Source organism: Anoplopoma fimbria, chromosome 14 (genome assembly GCF_027596085.1).
Source record: "Anoplopoma fimbria isolate UVic2021 breed Golden Eagle Sablefish chromosome 14, Afim_UVic_2022, whole genome shotgun sequence".
Classification (NCBI taxonomy): domain Eukaryota; kingdom Metazoa; phylum Chordata; class Actinopteri; order Perciformes; family Anoplopomatidae; genus Anoplopoma; species Anoplopoma fimbria.
The window spans coordinates 2,931,672-2,950,545 of record NC_072462.1 but is presented as its reverse complement, the minus strand read 5'-3'; the positions used below and the strand labels follow the sequence as shown (position 1 = coordinate 2,950,545).

Genomic DNA, 18,874 nt, shown 5'->3' with positions numbered 1-18,874 from the left:
AATAAATAATTCATACTTTAATCTCAAAACATTCTTTAATAATCATTCTGGTAAAAAAAAAAGCATCACTGTACAGGACATGATGGAGACGCGGGATCACTTCACGGTGATGTTGATGATGCTGATGTCTTCGTACGGTTTGTCCGTCTTGGGGTTGATTTTGACGTTGGAGATCCTCTGCACCGCCTCCATGCCTTTGACGCACCTTCCAAACACCGTGTGCTTGTTGTCGAGCCACGGCTGAGGGACGAAACATGAAGAGTGGTTAATCTCTTTAAAGACATGGAATCTGTGACACCATCTATTTGTGACACCAAACGTGACAGGACCTTGATGTGTAATATTTGAAAGAAAATCAGCCTGCATCACTGATGGATTTTAAACTCAGTTGAAACCTTAATTAATGACTATTGTGAGCATGAGAGACCCTCCTTAGGTCTTCAATAATTAAATCATTTATTTAGCATACAACTTCTAAAAACAGAGAAATGAAGATGTCAGTGTAGGGAGTCAAGTTTAATTCCCCATTTGTCCACTAGGGGTTGCCAAAGATTTACGGGGGTCACAAGACCCTCTTAATTTAAGACCAAAACATTTTGATAATATCAACAACAAAAAAAGTCATTATTATGGCTTCTTTTAAAGTATATAAAGTGTTTGACTGGACAACAATGGCGATGCTGACATGGTAAGCATCGCCATTAAGAATTTCCTCAGCATCTTAAAGTTGACTCAGTGTTTCATGGTTTCTTAACCCCCCTGAGAGGACACAGGTATCATATTCAACTAAATGACCTACTGAATATATTGCTCCCAATGTTCATATTCACAGGGCTCCCTGGACCTCTCACCTCAAGATGTGTGAATGAAAAAAATGTTTTATTGGTTCCCATGAGAAAATATGTGATTCTAAAATGGTGTATTTGAAAATATTTCTGCATACTGGGGTACCAAAAAGTCTTGGACTTGCATGAATTTGGTTTGACTGGAAAGCTGAGACTCTTGTGATGGAAATCAATTTATTTATTTGTTGTTGCATTAGTAAGGCCTACTGCTAAATTACCGTCACTTCATTATCATCGCAGCATGCAGGTTTCGGTTGCTTAGTAACAGTTGCAACAGGAGAGCAAGCAGCCTGGGGTAATAAGATGAAAGAGCCAGCGCTGCTTTTTTCCACGGAATTGAGACGCAACATGCATTCTACCTCTCTGTGCTATTCACCCTCGGATGGCTTTGTCCTTGATGTGAATATGATGGCATTGAATTCACTTTGTGCTTCCTTGTGCATAGAATTGGCTCGTGACTCTTATCTAAACATGAGACCAGCATGTAAAACTTCCAACACCGTAATGAAGAGCATGTCTGGAAGAGGCTTCGCCGTTCTAAACGACTACTTACAGTTGGTACGACGGTGACGAAGAACTGTGATCCGTTGGTGCCGGGGCCTCCGTTGGCCATACTGAGCGTGTACGGGCGGTCGTGTCTCAGCGTGGCGTGGAACTCGTCCTCAAACTCTCCCCCCAGATGCTCTCTCCCCCCATGCCTGTTCCTGTGGGGTCTCCTGTCTGAATCATAAAACCCTGCACACGACAAAGACAAAGAGTCAGACGCGGCTCGATGCAGAGTCAGATATCTGAATGGGTCGAGAGAGAGAGAGAGAGAACGTACTTTGATCACTCTGTGGAATATGTGGCTGTTGTAGTAGCCGTTCCTGCTGTGGACACAGAAGTTCTCCACAGTTTTGGGGCATCTGAAAACAAACAGAAACGTTAGGTCTGTATCTAACAAAGCGTAAAGAAGACTTCTGAAAAAGTAGATATTGTTCTCTAGAACGTACTCTACGGGGAACAGCTTGATGTGGATGTCTCCCATGGTGGTGTGGATGATGGCGCTGTCAGACACTCTCTTGGGGCCCTCGGCCTGCGTGGCAGCCATCACCTCCTCCTTCGACGGCTTCTCGTTAAAGATGTCTCTGTCCGAGTCTGCGCTCTTTGTGTCCTCTGGTTCTCTCTTTGAGAACTAAAGTAAAAAAAACAAACAATGAGAATTAAGAGAAATAGGAGGAGAACAACCTGGAATTAAATGTTTGCCTCCGTGTCCAGTCAAGTCACAGTTTACATCCACGTCTCTCTGCATCCATATATTTGTGTGAAATCATCATAATTGACATAAGAATTCTTGAGTTTTGGCCCAAAATGTTTTTTGTGAGGTCACAGTGACCTTTGACCCAAAGTGTGTCCCAAATTTATAAAAAAAAGAATCCCTCAAGGTTGTTCCTGAGATATCAGGATCCTGAGAATGGGACGGACGTGAGGTCACAGTGACTTTGACCTTTGACCACCAAAATCCTAACAGTTCATCTTTGAGTCTTAATGGACGTCTATGCCAAATTTGAGGAAATTCCCCCCCAGGCTTCCTGAGATATTGCGTTAACGAGAATGTAACGGACGGCCGGATATCCCCAAAAATGTACCACGTTATCTCACCATGTAGAAGCGGTTCTTCTTGAATGCGGTGCAGAAGATGGTGGGGTCAGCCTCCACGTTGTCTAAGGCGGGGTTGTCGGAGGCCTTCATCTCCACAGTCGGAGCCACGTTGCTGGCCTTTGCAACGCCCTGGAACAGACTCAGCTGGACCACACGGATGTTCTCCAGCTTCCCGAGGATCCGCACACACCTGGAGAACAATTATCTGATATTTGATCTCGACTTGAGACTTCACATCAAAGTAGTGGGATGGACAGATCATAGTCTTCAAGGTGGGGCTGCACAATTACTCCAATTTTATAAACGATAGTGTCTCACCACAATTAAATAAACATGACTGACTGCAACATAGACGTTTAAATTGCTCTGCTCACAGAAAACTCATTGCATATCAAATCAAGCGCTTCCTAAACTAACAGCCAGCCACCAGGAGGAGATCCAGATGTTTTGGCTGCATTTTTTAGGGGGTGCTGTCATGCCGCTGCACATGAACCCTAGTGAGTAAGTTTGAGAAAAAACCTTTCCTGAATTGTAGAGGAGTAGAAGATTAATATACTGTATATTAAATGCACTGAATTCAGGCGAAGAAGAACTTGATTTTAAGTCTTATTTTGATGCAAAGATTTCCTAATTATCATGAATGTAACAACATGGAAGTGAAAAAAGTTCTCAGTTGAGTAAATTTGTGGTAAAAACTTTTGGTATGAATTTTATTTTGATGCAAAAATGTGTGCAGTTGCAGGAATGTAACAAAACATGGAAATAAAACCAGTGTTCTGTTTATTTAAATGTTAAAGAAAAATATTTTGTCCGTAAAATCACTGAATAATCGTAATAGAAATGAATCCTGATCTCAGTATTGCTGTTTTATTTAACCGATCAAACAATCAGTACCTGTTGGTTTCCACGTTGATGACCTTGATGCCCAGCATGGTCCCGTAGAGAACGAAGTGTCCGGTCTCGTCAAAGATGATGTTCGTCAGTCGGATGCCGTCCACCTTCTCCAGCTCTCTCTCCACCGCCATCCGCCTCCCGAACTCCATGTCGGGAAGCTGCTGCCTCATCTGCTGCAGCTCTGTGAACATCTGACGGAGGAAGCAGCTGGGATTAACATGAGGAGGTGAGGCTTCATAAAAAACATCATTAATAAATGGGACATTGATGGTTAAAGCTAAGTTATTTTACAGTTAACAATGAAGTTGTATTTCATGTTTTCTAATTATTAATTAAGCTTTAATGTGTGTTATTTTATCATTAGTTTGTGTAATAAGAAATATTTAGTTTTTAAGTTGTATTTTGTATAATAGCTGATAAGATATGATAACAATTAAATTCTGATTAAATTGGTACACTATTTATTAACAGTGTATTGTTGAACTTTATAACATTTGATATACATTAAGTATTTGTTATTGATTAACAAATGATTTGTATAACATCTATAGACATTGCATAGATAGATGGACTAATAATATGGAATAAAAAATGATTAATCAATGACAAAATATTAACTATCTATCTAAATCATTTATAAAAGATACTTTACAAATGATTTATCAACCATTTAACACGGTGTTATAACTATCTGTTCAAACTTAATAAAAGCATTGAAATATCGTTTATAGATGGTTTACAAATCTATTTTTAACCATTAACAAAGTTTAACTCATAGCTATTTATATATTGATTATAGATGTTTAACAAAATTATTTCAAAAAGGTTTACAAATCATGTGGTAGTCATTAAGAATTGTTTATATAAAATGTTATAAGCTTAAAATATAAATTGTTAAAATAACATATAGCGTCAATAATATATGACTGATTAATTAACACATATTGTTAGTTATCACTTCATTGTTAATAGTAAAATAACTATTAATTACAGTTGAATGAACCATCACTTTACTATGTATTAATGATGGTCATCATAAGATGTTATTCATGTGATGTTGTCACATCAGTGAGAACTTACAGTTAGCGACTCGTCGAACACTCTCATCAGTTTTCCGGTGAGGAAGCGGAAGATCCGGACTTTCCTGTCAGTAGCAATTGTGGCCATTTTCTTCCCATCGTGAGAAAACGCGAGGCTGGTGGGATAAGTTTTGTTTTTCGCAAATTCATACAAGTCTGTGTCTGTTTTGTATTCCCACTGCACATATCTGGGGAACTTGAATTCATTCCGGAGGCCGGTCCAGTATTCCAGCATCCCGGCTTTGTCAGCAGAGACGATGACTCTGAATTTGGGATTCAGGCGGATTTGGGACAGCGGCGAGGAGTGCATCTTCTCGAAGATGTGGAGGGTTTGGTTGCTCCCCCGTCCGTCGTAGACGAAGATCTTGCCTGTGGATTTCTCCGAGCACGCCACCGCGGAAATGGCGTCCCCGGGGTTGTAGATCCACTCAGACTGGCCTGGATGAAAGCTGCACAGAGGAGAGAAAACAAGTTTTGTCTTAATGTTTTCTGTCCTTCATTTGTACATATGAAGTACAATGAATTTGTAATAACAACTCACCCCAACTTCAGCATGTTGATCATGTCAAAGTTGACGACGTCAAACACTTTCATGGCCTGATCATCACCAACGGAACAGAGAAGAGCTCCTTCAGCGCTGACTGCAATGCTTTCTATCACACCTGCAGAAAATACAAACACACAAAGTCAGTACCCATCGTAGCAAACGATACATGTAATATCTGAGGATACAATGCAATGAGCAAACACTAAAATGCACTGCAGGGAGACAACAATGTTATTCCTTCTACCTCTTGGCATATACTGTAAAGAAATAAACAATAGAAGAGATAAATTGATGCGTACCAAGATGGCTTCGAAAGTGTTTGACAAACTCTATTCCCTCGTCTTCCCTCTTCTTCCAAAACTTGACATGGCCGTCCTGGCTGGCTGTGATTATGAAGTCTGTCCTGAAGAGAGAAAAGAAATAAAGTCAAACAAACAAAAAGCAAACTTGTTTATACATGTTTGGACGTAATCATCACTGTACAGGAGGAGCTTTTAACACTATTTAAAGTCGAGAGCGGGTTTTGGAGGGTTTGAGTACATCATAATGGACGATTTGTTGGGTGTCCCGGCCCCACAGTGGTGGAATGAACTCCCCACTGACGTCAGGACAGCAGAGTCGCTGCCCATCTTATGGCGCAGGCTGAAAACTCACCTCTTCAAGAAGTACTACCCTGAGCCTTCCTCGTAGCACTTATTGCATTCATATTAGTTTGTTGCACTTAATGGTACTCTCCACCTTTAGATTAGTCTTCTAAAATCACACATTTATAACATTCTGTGAGAAGGCTAACACTGGCTGGTACTGTTTAATAGATAATATTTTAACTTTTATAGTTGAATCACTATTCTACAAACCTCCCAAATAAGTTAAGCATGATAATTCATCTTTGAATGACTAATATGATACCTTAAGAAAGCTGTCCCATAGAGGTAGGACTTTGATGATATACTTGTTTAAATGTACTTTTGTTTGTTTGTTGACCATATACAGTACCAGTTAAAGTTTGGACACACCTTCTCATTCAACTACTTTGAAGAATCAAAAATATAAAACATATTCTGGTTTGTTGAGCATTTGTTTGTTTACCACATAATTCCATATGTGTTCCTTCATAGTTTGGATGTCTTCAATATTAATCTACAATGTAGAAAAACATAAAATAAAAAAAACCATTGAATGAGAAGGTGTGTCCAAACTTTTGACTGGTACTATATATATTATATATTATATACTATATATATATATGAGAAGGTGTGTCCACATGTGTGACTGGTACTGTAAAACATATAAAATATATAATATATATATATATATAATATAATATAATATAAAATATAATATATAATAAAACATGTATAATAGTAAAAATATAAAATAAAATAATAAATAAATAAATAATATATATAATGATATAAGGTGTGTATAGAAGGTGTGTCCACATGTGTGACTGGTACTGTATATATATATATATATATAATATAATATATAATAAAACATGTATAATAGTAAACCATTGAATGAGAAGTGTGTCCACATGTGTGACTGGTATATATATATATATAATATATATATGAATGATATATATATATATATATAATATAAATAATATAATATATAATAAAACATGTATAATAGTAAACCATTGAATGTGTGACTGGTACTGTATATATATATATATATATATATATATATATAATATAAATAATATAATAAAACATGTATAATAGTAAACCATTGAAGGTGTGACTGGTTCTGTCCATGTGTTTCTTACTAGAGTAGGTTGAGCACACCTGATGATTGTGAAACACTTACTTGGAACAAACTATCTGTGTGATGACGTCTCTGTGCATGTAGCTGCGTTCATACATGGCAGCAGAGGGCAGGTTGTCCAGATAAACACGCTCATACTCCAGGACTGAGGAACACAAACACAAACACAAACACAGAGTTAGAGGGAGTCTGGTTAGCATCGTTAGCATCGTTAGCATCGCAGCAGTCACAGACATGTGTGGAAGTATCGGACCATCAGACTCCAACCTTTTCTTTTCTTAGCCGTGGAGGCCTCGCTTGGCATGGGTCCGACCCACTCTTCCTCCTCTTTATCCCCTTCTCCCTCAGGCTGGTCTTCGGCTTTTCGTTTAAGCTCCACATTGTTTTCAGTGTCCGCCATTGCTGCCACTACACACAGGTGTCCCACCCGGAATACGGTACTTCCGTTTCGTTCGGCGCCTCAAGTTTCTGAATTCTTTCTAACTAATTTCTTAATATCCTGCAATATTTTATTAAAAACAGAAAAATATTAAATAAATTAGGTTAGCTATTTAGTCTGAAAAATATATATTTAAAGCTGTTTTTACCTAATTAAAATTAAATTGGGACAATTAAAACGCTATAAAGACAAGAAACAACTTCCACCGCTTAAAGTATTTTCTATTAAAGTCCCAAAAAACATTAGTTTTGTTCCAACAACGAAAGTTTAATATATATTTTTTATATCACATTTTTTTTATCAGGTTTAACCTTTCAACTGCTGCAGTGGAACCAAAGTACTCGTTTGTTTCTGGGGGAGGTGTTGTCATGGAACACTTGGGTCAAACCAAAATTCAACATCTGGGGGTGTCTACAATAATGCTTTGGATCGTTCTCTTACTAGTACATTTTCAGAGCAATATTCAAGTGACTTTATTGTTCATAATATGTAGTTTGAGTACTAAGTTACTGATTTAAATGTTTATTTACAAAACAATAAAGAAATAAATTTTTTTTAAATATATGATCACTCCCCCGCACTCGGAAGTAAACAATAAGCTCACATGTTTGGCCAACATGGCTGTAGTTAACAAGCATACTATTTGTCACTGAAGGAAGCGAGTTATAGAAATATAATCTATCTTTGTTATATTTTTAAGTATCAAACAGTGTAAAAAACTATTTGCTTTAAGTACAAAACGTCTGCAGCAGGATGAGCAACATTTACATCCAGGAGCCGCCTTCAAATGGAAAGGTGAGCACGAGTTTTTGTTATTTAATCCTAAATATTATCCTCTTATGTGCATTTAACTACATACTTACTTATAGTTTAATTGGCTGTATGAATGTGTAAATGTGGCTTTAATTTATTTCTTATTTAAATGTCTCTTTTCTTAGGTGCTGTTGAAGACCTCAGCAGGCGACATTGACATTGAGTTGTGGTCTAAGGAGGCTCCTAAAGCATGCAGGAACTTTGTGCAACTGTGCATGGAAGGTAAACGTGCAAAGCCAGTTAATAGACACTAAAAACAAAGACTGAAGTCCAGTCATTACAGCAACACCACTCACCAAACCCAATCCCTTCAGTGTGGAGAGTTCTGCTGTTTGTCCAACACTGAGATTTGTGGCTCTTCTTATTTATTTGATCCTCTACCTTTTATACTGGCCCATTCAAAGCAAGGACATGTTTCCTTATGGACTAACTTTTCTGGAGTATCTTTAGGTTTTTGCAAACAATTTTAGATAAATATATAATTAGAATAATATAAGATAAGATAAGATAATCCTTTATTAGTCCCGCAGCGGGGAAATTTGCAGGATTACAGCAGCATAGAGTAAAGTGCACACAAGAGACATAGTAAAGAAAGACAGATAAAAAAATAAAATTAAAAAAACCAAGTATTATAAATAAGCAAGAAAAACAACAATAACTGAAATATAACATTTACAGACAGAAAAAACTATCCTCTACATTGTCTTCTAAACCCTTTTAACATATGCTTCTATCATCCTGACCTGGTGCAACAGAAGGGCCCTCATTCCATTCTTAAAGTAAAACTCTCATGATTTAAAATGTGGTTATTATTTTGTGTTTTGGTTACACATTTAACATTAACAACCTAAGGAATTTAGATTTTATTTCATGGTAGTTTCAGAATTATCAATAAACTTTAGATAACTTTTTTAATGTTTAGATAACTTTTTAAATGCTGTAAGATCTCCCTTTTGTAGACATCCTGACCAAATATCTTGTTATTTGCTAACCTTTATATATATTAGTTACAACAGATTTGTTTGAGACAACTGACCTATGAGCTTAGTGTTGCAGCCAATCACATCCCTGGTTTGATTATCTATCCATTAATCTCACTACATGTTACAAGGATGAAGTTTAAACATTATTTTCTCTCACAAAAACAGCATTTGTTTTTTCACTTTTAACATCAATGCTTTATTTATGGGTCCAGAAGTTTCCTGGAATTAACTATGCAATTTGAAAGTAGTTATAGGGTTAAAAAAAATGATGTTATTGAATGAAAAGTTAAATTTAAACCAATAAAATATGAATGTATCTCTGATTTTTTTATTAGACATTTCATTATCTGCGTATGTTGATTTATTGCCTGCGGACAAATGACCGGCTTCTATCAAATTAAGCGAGGAAATTATCAAGAAACTGTCCATAAATGTAAAACAAAAAATATTCCTCTATCCTCTAGGTTATTATGATGGCACGGTATTTCACAGAGTGGTGCCTGAATTCATTGTTCAGGGGGGAGATCCCACCGGAACGGGAACGGGTGGAGAATCCATCTACGGTCGTCCATTCAAGGTCAGACTGCTTCTCTACTTTAATATTCTGTATGTAAACTAACAGAATCATGAGTATGAATCATTCTGCGGACACGTTAACATACTAACCTGAATACACCCTCAAACATTGAGAGAATGTAGCTGACATTGATAATAACTCACCGTGGGATACCTGTTTTCCTTTTTTAAACTTTTAGGATGAATTTCACTCCAGACTGCGCTTCAATCGGAGAGGTTTGGTTGCCATGGCGAACGCTGGCCCACATGATAACGGCAGTCAGTTTTTCTTCTCGTTGGGACGCGCCGATGAGCTCAACAACAAACACACCATATTTGGAAAAGTGAGTCCAAAGAACTGTAGAAATGAACATGACCTGGGCCAGATATCTGACAGAGGACTCCCACATGCATGGACCCAGATCAGCATAATTGTCCCTTTTCGGTTAACGAGTACTTAAAGTTGTGCTTTTTTCCAACAACGCTGCTGCAGGTCACAGGAGACACAGTCTATAACATGCTCAGACTGGCAGATGTTGAATGCGACAACGACGAGAGACCTTTGAATCCCCACAAGATCAAAACTGCAGAGGTATTATTTTCTTCTTCTTCTTCTTCTTCTACTACTACTTTTTTACCTGCTCTACAACTTTTAAGTATCAAGTGTAAAAACCTTTTGTCTCTTCCAGGTGCTTCACTCTCCGTTTGATGACATTGTACCTCGTGAAACAAAGAAAGCCAAGAGGGACAAGGATAAAGAGGAGGGAAAGAAATCACAGTCAAAAGCCACAAAGTGAGTCATCAGAATAATCTGTCGCTCTGATTGTTGTTTATTTTGATGAGGTTTTATTTGTTTGTTTGGTCTCTTTTTAAAAAACTTTATCAACATCTTTTACTTTCATTGATTAATTCATTAAATTGAAGGGCCATAATGTGACAATGTGACTCCTACTCACAAGCAGCTTAATGTTGTTACGTATAACTTCATCGTCATCGGGTTCCCGCTCTAAATTTCATTTTTGATTGATAGTTGTATTCTTGTTCTAGACGCTTCGATGCCAACAGTGTGTTCATTTTTGCAGGAACTTCAGTCTGTTATCGTTTGGAGAAGAAGCTGAGGAGGAGGAGGAGATGGTGAATCAAGTGAGCCAGGTACTGAAGCACAGAACTTAGTCTACTATTGATATTTGCAATATTGCTGATTTTAAATGATTTACTACTGAAATGAAATGGAAGTTTCAGAATTTGAGGCTGCATTGAAATTTAAAAAAAATAATGTTGCAAAATGTTTAAAAGCTCATCATTGTTTATGTTTTTTCAGACGCTGAAGGGAAAAAGCAAAAGCAGCCACGACCTTCTGAAAGATGATCCCAGGCTGAGCTCTGTTCCAGCGGTTGATAAGTATGTATAATTACTGATTCATCAATAAATATACAATAAGCACTTTCTCCTACATTCATAAAACTTGTTGTTCTCCAAGAAAAAAGAAGAAGAAGACACCAGGAGACACAGCTGAGGTAAGTCGGACACTAAAATATCTTCCAAAACAAAGTTCTGGGTCGTTTTTCTCTGATTGTAAATTTCTATGTGTCGTGTTTACAGACCGACGATGCGGCCGATGGCGATGTGGAAGATGACGTGGATGCAGATGAAGAGTATGACTCGGATGAGAGAGAGAAGATGAGGGAGCTCGTCAGTAACAAGCTGAAGAAACTAAAAGAAGCAGAGAAAAACGCAGAGGAGGAGCAGCCAGAGAAGAAGAGCAGCCGCAGGTACGACTCTCTCTAACGTCTGACCTTCAGTAGAAACAGAAACAGGTGGATGTTTTTTCTATCATAAATAGTCTGCATGAGTTTTGCTTCGGTTACAAACAGCTTCATCATTATCAGGAAGTCATTGTTCTGCTTGTAATGAAGCGTAACAACCTGGAGGGGGAGCTGTCGAGCTGTGTAATACAGAGGAACAGTGATGAACCACTGAAGGAAACCCTCTCCTGTTTAATGAATACAGTTAGACACAAACTTTATGGGACCTTTTAAATATTTCCATTTACAGCACTCAGTTAATGAGCTAATGGTTATGGTGGTATTTCTAGTAATTGATGAATCATTTAGTCAATGAAATGTAGAGAAATAGCGAAATAAAGATGAGGATTAACAACAAAATAGTTGCCAGTCTGTTGAACAGCTAATCATTTCAGCTCTTCATCATTGCAGCTGCATTTCATTGTGCAACCCTGTGTGGCAGAATGAGAACCACAAGATCATTGAAATCAGTAAAGATGTATTAACTATGAATGAAAGCAGCTTGCATTTGCAGTATTACAAACCGGGTGTTTGTGGCGAAATTCCTTGGAAAATGCAACCCAACACTCTTGCAATTATCACTTATTGCCGTGGTTGGCACCAAAGAGAACAATAACTTTAAAGTTGGGGGACTCATAAGAAACGGATCTTTTAAAAAGAGCGCTCGATATCGAAGCAGCAGAGGCCGAGATATCCTGACTTTAAGTCCCAATTAAGAGTCAAGCTCCCAAAACACCAGATCCTACATTTCCCACGATGCAACACAACTGCAACTTTAATAAGACTCCTACTTCTCTCAAACCTCACACCTCAAGTTTGTAATTGTTGTCACAGGCTGAGTAGCTCTCTGGGTGATGAGTTAACTGAACTTCATGTGTAAAATCACCACTTTAAAGGTTTTTTGGGGCTATTTCCTGCCTTTGTTGGACAGATGGCGGCGTAAAAGCTGACTGGAAATTGTGGGAGAAAGGAGGGGAATGACTTGCAACAAAGGCAGGAATTGAACCCGGGAGTTTGCGGTTATACGGTATAAGTTGTAACCAATTGGCTTCTAAGGCGCTCCTAACATCTGTGCTCCTTTTTTAAAAGGTTCAAGTTGTCAAGATGTGTATCTAAAATAAGTCTTCAAATACAATTCTCCTACTTGGTCCTTGAAAACGATATTATTAGTTGCAACACTTTCATTTTAAATTTTTTGATACTGAAGTTTCTGCTCTTGAACGCATCTCCAGCGTCCCTCCTGTCCTGGTGTCATTGACATCCACTTTATCTTCCAGCTCTCTTTCACACTCACACATAAAACACACACAAATCCAGTCAGTTTGTAGCTCGCTGGACCGACATCAGTGGACCTGCTATTTGAAACAGGAATGTTGGCACTCAAACCAAATTACTTACTGTGCTGATGTAGAAGCAAACAGTGCGTCTGTGAGAGCCAACAGTGTGAGTGAAATGAAGGCGATGGTGTGTGAGACGACATTAGTACGAGAACGACCCGAGGAGAATGAAAAGAGAGAGAGAGAGAGAGATTTATCTTTCATCTCTCTTTTGATGCCGCTGGTTGGCCGATTATCTCTCCTCCATATCCTCCTAACAGGTAGCCATCAACATACCCTTCTCTCATTAGCGCTAATGGGATAAGTAGTGCAGTCATTTGTGTGTGTGTGTGTGTGTGTGTGTGTGTGTGTGTGTGTGTGTGTGTGTGTGTGTGTGTGTGTGTGTGTGTGTGTGTGTGTGTGTGTGTGTGTGTGTGTGTGTGTGTGTGTGTGTGTGTGTGTGTGTGACTGACTGACAGCCAGCCCAATGCAGGCAGACTGTGGTATATTAAACACAAGCGCAGATTGTTTTGCTACAAGAACTGTAACCCAACACAGTGGTTTGTCTTGGCAGGGAATCAAAGAGCAGGCCGGTAGGTACAGTGTTAGTCCGGGACAAAGGGGGCATTGTTGCAGGGTGAGCGCCGCTCTCCCACCGTTGCTTTTGCTTTGAGCTTTCAGCTGCTCAACGAGGAAAACCAGCCGGTATCTAGTCACCGGGGGGAAAAGAAGAAGAAGAGAGGCTGTAAAAAGCAGCAACTTTTCCTGGTTGTGAGTTTAGGGATGCAGGACTTTTCTGTTACTATTGATCAACTCTGTGTTTGAAGTTAGGCCTCTATAGAGGATGGGTATGCTTTATGAAAGACACCACTGAATGAAGTACAAAAACAAGCGTATGTGGTAGTCGCCACTTTTGTTAAATCATTGACATTATGATATGGGAGGAGATGCAAACAGAGAATATTGTGAGGTTCTGTTTAAGAAAAAAAAAAAAGATTAGTTGATTATGAAACCTGACTAATCTTTCTCTTTTCTTCCTTAAAGACATTTTGTTTGTGTGTGTGTGTGTGTGTGTGTGGAGGAGTGTCGACTGCAGCACACTCAGGCCTCAGTTAGGGGGAACATTTACAACCCCTGATTGTATCTTTTGTCTCAGTCCAGGCAGCTGAGACAACCTTGAAATTACGAGTCTCCCTGAACTCTGAATAGTTTTTTAAATCGGTTCAAAACTCTCTTACGTCGCTACTTGACAGCCAGATGATATTCCATGATTGCAAAAAAAAAAATGCTTGGACTTGTTCACAAATAAAGTCGTACCGTTCCTGCACCGAGTTAAAAGATGAGTCACAATCGATACAAAAACAATCCTGTTCGTACGGAGTTTGTCTCAACGTGCTGTGATGTTTGATGTTTGTTGGTGTTACTGGTTACACCTTCACGCTCGCTTGTCTGACACTTCCTTTATGTTACTATTGATCAACTCTGTGTTTGAAGTAGGCCTCTTTAGAGGAGGGGGCTGCTTTATAAAAGACACCACTGAATGAAGTCCCAAAAGCAGCGTATGTGGTAGTCGCCACTTTTGTTAAACCCGGCGGGGCATGACTGGGGAAGCAAAACGCTTCCATATGGCTGTGGGACTCAGTGTGAGCTGCTCCAGCCAGCAGGGCCTGACTGCCTCTGCTGCAGCTCAGACTGGAGATAACACCACCGCACATCCTGGAGCTTTTTTTTTTTTATCACTTGTTAGCACATCTAGTGTAAACAGTGTGTGGCAGCAGCCTTTAATAATACAGACTTTAATAGAGGCCTTTAAAAAAAAAAATCAAGATTAGACATGAAGACCATCACATCATCCACATGATGTCAGTTTACAGGGTGTCATTGAAATAAGAACTTAATTACCGTGCCTGAAGGCTTGGGAGTGTGTATGAAATAATCAAATAATCCTAAAACTAATGATAGCTTTCAATTAATGTGCCAATTCCTTAAACAAACATTTGGTGTAAAATCTCAGAAAATAGTAAAAATCCTAAAGTTTCTTAGAGTCCCAGTTAGCATGTTTAAATTGATTATGTCTAATTAAACAATATAAAATTGAAAGGATATTAATGTTTATTAATATAATAAAAGGAAACCAGCAAATATTGACATTTGAGAAGGTGGAACCTGTTAATTTGTGGCTTAAACAATGACCTAAATGATTAATTGGTTATCTAAATAGCATTTTCTGTTGACCAACTAATGATGTAAGCTTTATAATCTTGTTGGTTTTAATTACAAAATTACAACTTGTACCACGCAGTTTTATAATTGAATAAGACACAATTGTTTTGGTGTCAAAGGCTTGTAGAGCCCTGAAACATCCGTTTGTGTTTCTTGTTGCACTTTGCCATACAAGTGTTTTACTACTACTACTACTAACTACTACTGCTTTACTTTTACTAATGATCATTTAAATCATTCTTCTGCTTAGTTTCTCCTTTAATCAATGTCCAGCACAATTAACTGACCCAGAGATGACAACTTCAAATGTTTAGTTGTCAAAAAAACCCAAAGAGATTCTGCTTACAATGACATAAAAAACGAGAATAGCGGGACATCATGACGTTGGAGACGATGCAACCAGAGAATATTTGGAGGTTTTGCTAAAGAAATGACGATTACTTGATTATCAAACTAGACTAATTGATGCATTGACTAATCGTTGCAGTTCTCCAACTTACTGTTTCGTTCGTCTTAAAGACAGCAGTCCTCTAGCCATATGGAGAGTGTAACTTAAACGGGACATCAGACTCTAATTATCCCGACCGAGTGGCCGTGCCCCCGACGTTGCGTCACTCTCTATTAATTGGCTGCACCTGTCTCTTGTCATTGGTCATAACCCAGCGCGTTCTCAGGGAAAGGTTGTAGAGATCAAGAAAGCACTCGCCGCTGCCGTTGTGCAGAAAAAGCTGCTTGAGATAATCCAGTTCTTGGCAGCGGGGGTTGTGTATGTTTTGGATCTGTCAGGTTTACACATCTCTGGCCCACTGTAGCATGTCTGCCCCCATATGGGGCACTTGCTCGCTGGAAACAGTTCCAGACAGCGATGCATGTCTAGGACGACGGGGTTAAGACTTTTTTTTTTAATGAATAAAAAGCCCAAAGAACGCCACTTGGACTGTGATCAACGTCAACAATGTGCACATTTACTTTTGTCTTTCACTCTCAAATGCAGGCAGAATATTTAAGAGAAATGGAGAAAATTCTTGAATAAATCTCAAGAAAAGATTCACTGCTTTTCTTCCAATCGTGACAAAGGATCTAGTCAATAATTACGAGGCAGACGGAGCGCTCTGAAAGAGGAACCTTGGTCCACTTCATGGGTAATGTGTCGGTCTAGATCGCTCTGCAAAGTCATGCAAATTCCTGTGTTGAGGTTGGATTCCTCCACTCCAGCTCACAGTTCTCCTTGGCTTTTGACCAAGCCATTGAGTGCCCCCTGAGGGGAGTTCACCCAGCCATCTTGTTATTCTAGCACATTCATCCACATCACTTGCTCAGTTGAGTCCACCGTAGCAGGGAGAAGCTGCTGCTGACATCCTTGGGTGTTAAGTTTGATTTTTAATTATACATTGAACTCACACTGTGGCTTTATTTTACAATTTGACTTTATCGGTATTACATTTCTTAAAGGTCTCTTAAAGCGGGGAGAATGAGAATCCCCCAAAAATCCCCCAAAAGGCAAGCACTGCACGCCTGGTTGTACATTTTGGAAAAACGATAGAATTGTTGATGAGCCATACAGTCATCGGCGTACTATTTTTAAGGTTGTCGAATTCCTGTGTCAGCCTCAGACTGCTGCCAGACGCTGCAGTATAAAACGCATAGTTCTGAATCACGAGAGAGGTTCTTGGTGTCCTGCCAATCACTTCATATGCTTTCTTTATGAAAAGTTAATCATCCACAGCTCTCTGGGTTTCACTGTGTGGAGTTTTCTGAAAGAGTGACAGTAGCTGGTAGACACAGGCTGCTGGGACCAGAAGGGATTCACAAAAAGGATGCATAATGTGTCAAGTTATCCCATTAAAGTCTCTCTTTTTTTTATTTGATGACAACATCTGAAATCTGCTTGGCCAGATGTTTTTTAAATGGCCATCAGAGTCTCCTCTTCTGATGGCAGATGGAGATAGCGAAGTCATGCTCCACAAACTCCACCAAATCTTATTATTCCTTCCTTCCATTTATGCTTCAGGTGTTACTATTCACTGAATATTCTTCTTCATTGAACCTCAGTTACGAATGTTTACCGCATCTGGACTGTATTGCACTAGCTCTACCTAAATCCATAAAACTTCATCATTTCTAGTAACTACTACTGTATCTTTACCTTTCTAAATCAGGTTGTCCCATGTAAACTTGAGGAATGTCTTTTAAAGACTTAATTATGTGTAAATTGGTTGCTACCAAACATCTGTACCTCCGTCCAATCAACAGTGTAAACAGGAAGTCAGTCCAGCATCATAAGCTGGAACATAACTGCCAAGTTTTACAGTTTTAAGCTCCATTCTTTATACTAAACTTAGCTGCTAATTCATCCTAAATGTATGTTGCTTTGTTTTTTATATATATAATTATATATGCAAACATAGAGAATACTTCTCAACCTTTTGAAAGGCATCAGCTTTTCATTGCCTAAACTGAAAATATGGTTGCAATTTGTAGTCACCTTATATTTTGAGTAAATAAGATACTATACTTAGTAATGAGAATGTGACTTTCAAGAAGTCTTGAATGGGTGGTCCCTCAAGTGACACCAGCATCAGCTTTTCAGTCATCTCTACTTTCTAGAGACGACCTACAATCTATCTGTTTTGTTTCTGCTAAGACAGCTGAAACCGCTCACATACAGATGAAAAGATGTTTTTGCTGTTTGCCAATTTTTCTTTTTTTAAACTAGCTGTCACTGATGGCAACCAAAGGCCAATAATTGTTTGCCAATACCTCAAAATGGTTGCCAATGGCAACCTGACAACCATTACTATCCAGCCCTGCATAGTTAGTGGTATTCATTCAGTGTGTATGGTCTGACATTAATAGCATAACATTTTGTAATTTGAGGTTTATTGTGTATTGTATATTGTTGTATAACAGAACAGCTGCAGCTGGCAGTTTCTAGGAGTCAATACTAAGTGACAACTCTCAAAGTAAGAGGTCGTTTTTTGGGGGCACCCTGTTTGGATGTAGTGATGTGTAAAAGTCCACTCGGTAAAGACTTACGATCTACCACGGCTAAGTCTGAGCTTGTAAAGAGCTCATGAGACGCCTCAGAATGAGGAACGCCTTGGTGATTTTGTTTATTTTCAAAATAAAACTCACTTCTTGACAGCATGACGCTGCAGCTAATTATCCTGCCTTTGCACCGGCAATAGTCGTGGCTGGGGGAAATATGTTTCAGGTTGTCTGTCCGTCCGTGATTACGTCCGTCCGTCCATCTGTACGTGCGGTCTTTCTGGTGAATTTCTTGTAATTTGGCAAAATCTCTACCCGGACTGAAGAATGAGCTGATTAGATTTTGGCAGTCAAAGGTCATGGTCATTCTGGCCTTACGTCCATTCCATTCTTGTGAACACAATATCTCGGGAACACCTTGAGAGAATTTCTATAAATCTTGGCATAATCATCCACCTGGACTCAAAGATGAGCTTATTGGGTTTTGTTGGTCAAAGGTCAAAGCCACTGTGACCTCACGTCCATTCATCCATCCTCGTGAACATGATATCCGAAGAACACCTTGAGGGAATTTCTTCATATTTGGCATAAACGTCCACCTTAGTCTTGAGAGGAATTTGCTGAGCCCCAAGGTGTGTCTTAACAGGTGTTGCCGGGGCTTTTCCTGTCCTTTCTGGCCTCTTTTCTCTTTATTGGCACCGGGGCTGTGGAGCCGATTGTTTGGCTGTTGCCTTGGATACGTCTCTTGTTTTCCGCATGGCAGCGTGTCAAGGCAGGCAGAAAATGATCACTCAGTCCAAAGTGCTCTTCACTGCAGCAGAAATATATCTAGAGAACCTCACCCCTCAGTCCCGGAGAAGAGGCTGGACTGAGTTCAAGTAAAGAGCCTTGAGTCATTTTTCACTCACTTAATTTCCCTAAAACACACATAAGTCATGTCAAGGAGGCCTCTCTGAACTGTAGAGGACGCAAT

At 39.0% G+C, this 18,874-nt stretch overlaps 2 protein-coding genes across 2 annotated transcripts in view; one reads left to right on the top strand and one right to left on the bottom strand.

Annotated features, from left to right (window-relative positions):
- Window positions 1-12: 12 nt before the first annotated feature.
- On the bottom strand, window positions 13-8,370 carry ppwd1 (peptidylprolyl isomerase domain and WD repeat containing 1). Its single transcript, XM_054613166.1, is given in 13 exon segments — window positions 13-240; window positions 1,399-1,520; window positions 1,523-1,580; window positions 1,669-1,750; window positions 1,838-2,019; window positions 2,487-2,676; window positions 3,381-3,571; window positions 4,461-4,908; window positions 5,001-5,121; window positions 5,306-5,409; window positions 6,822-6,924; window positions 7,047-7,278; window positions 8,328-8,370. Coding segments are annotated over 12 exon segments (1,878 nt in total). The 5' UTR covers window positions 7,180-7,278; window positions 8,328-8,370; the 3' UTR covers window positions 13-96.
- cwc27 (CWC27 spliceosome associated cyclophilin) overlaps window positions 7,721-18,874 on the top strand; it is a 29,292-nt gene continuing 18,138 nt past the window's right edge. The window contains exons 1-10 of the mRNA XM_054613169.1: window positions 7,721-8,013; window positions 8,157-8,253; window positions 9,479-9,591; window positions 9,770-9,913; window positions 10,063-10,161; window positions 10,259-10,362; window positions 10,652-10,721; window positions 10,891-10,970; window positions 11,050-11,086; window positions 11,172-11,341. Of these exons, the coding sequence (XP_054469144.1) occupies window positions 7,972-8,013; window positions 8,157-8,253; window positions 9,479-9,591; window positions 9,770-9,913; window positions 10,063-10,161; window positions 10,259-10,362; window positions 10,652-10,721; window positions 10,891-10,970; window positions 11,050-11,086; window positions 11,172-11,341 (956 nt within the window). The 5' untranslated portion in view covers window positions 7,721-7,971. The remainder of the gene's footprint in view (window positions 8,014-8,156; window positions 8,254-9,478; window positions 9,592-9,769; window positions 9,914-10,062; window positions 10,162-10,258; window positions 10,363-10,651; window positions 10,722-10,890; window positions 10,971-11,049; window positions 11,087-11,171; window positions 11,342-18,874) is intronic.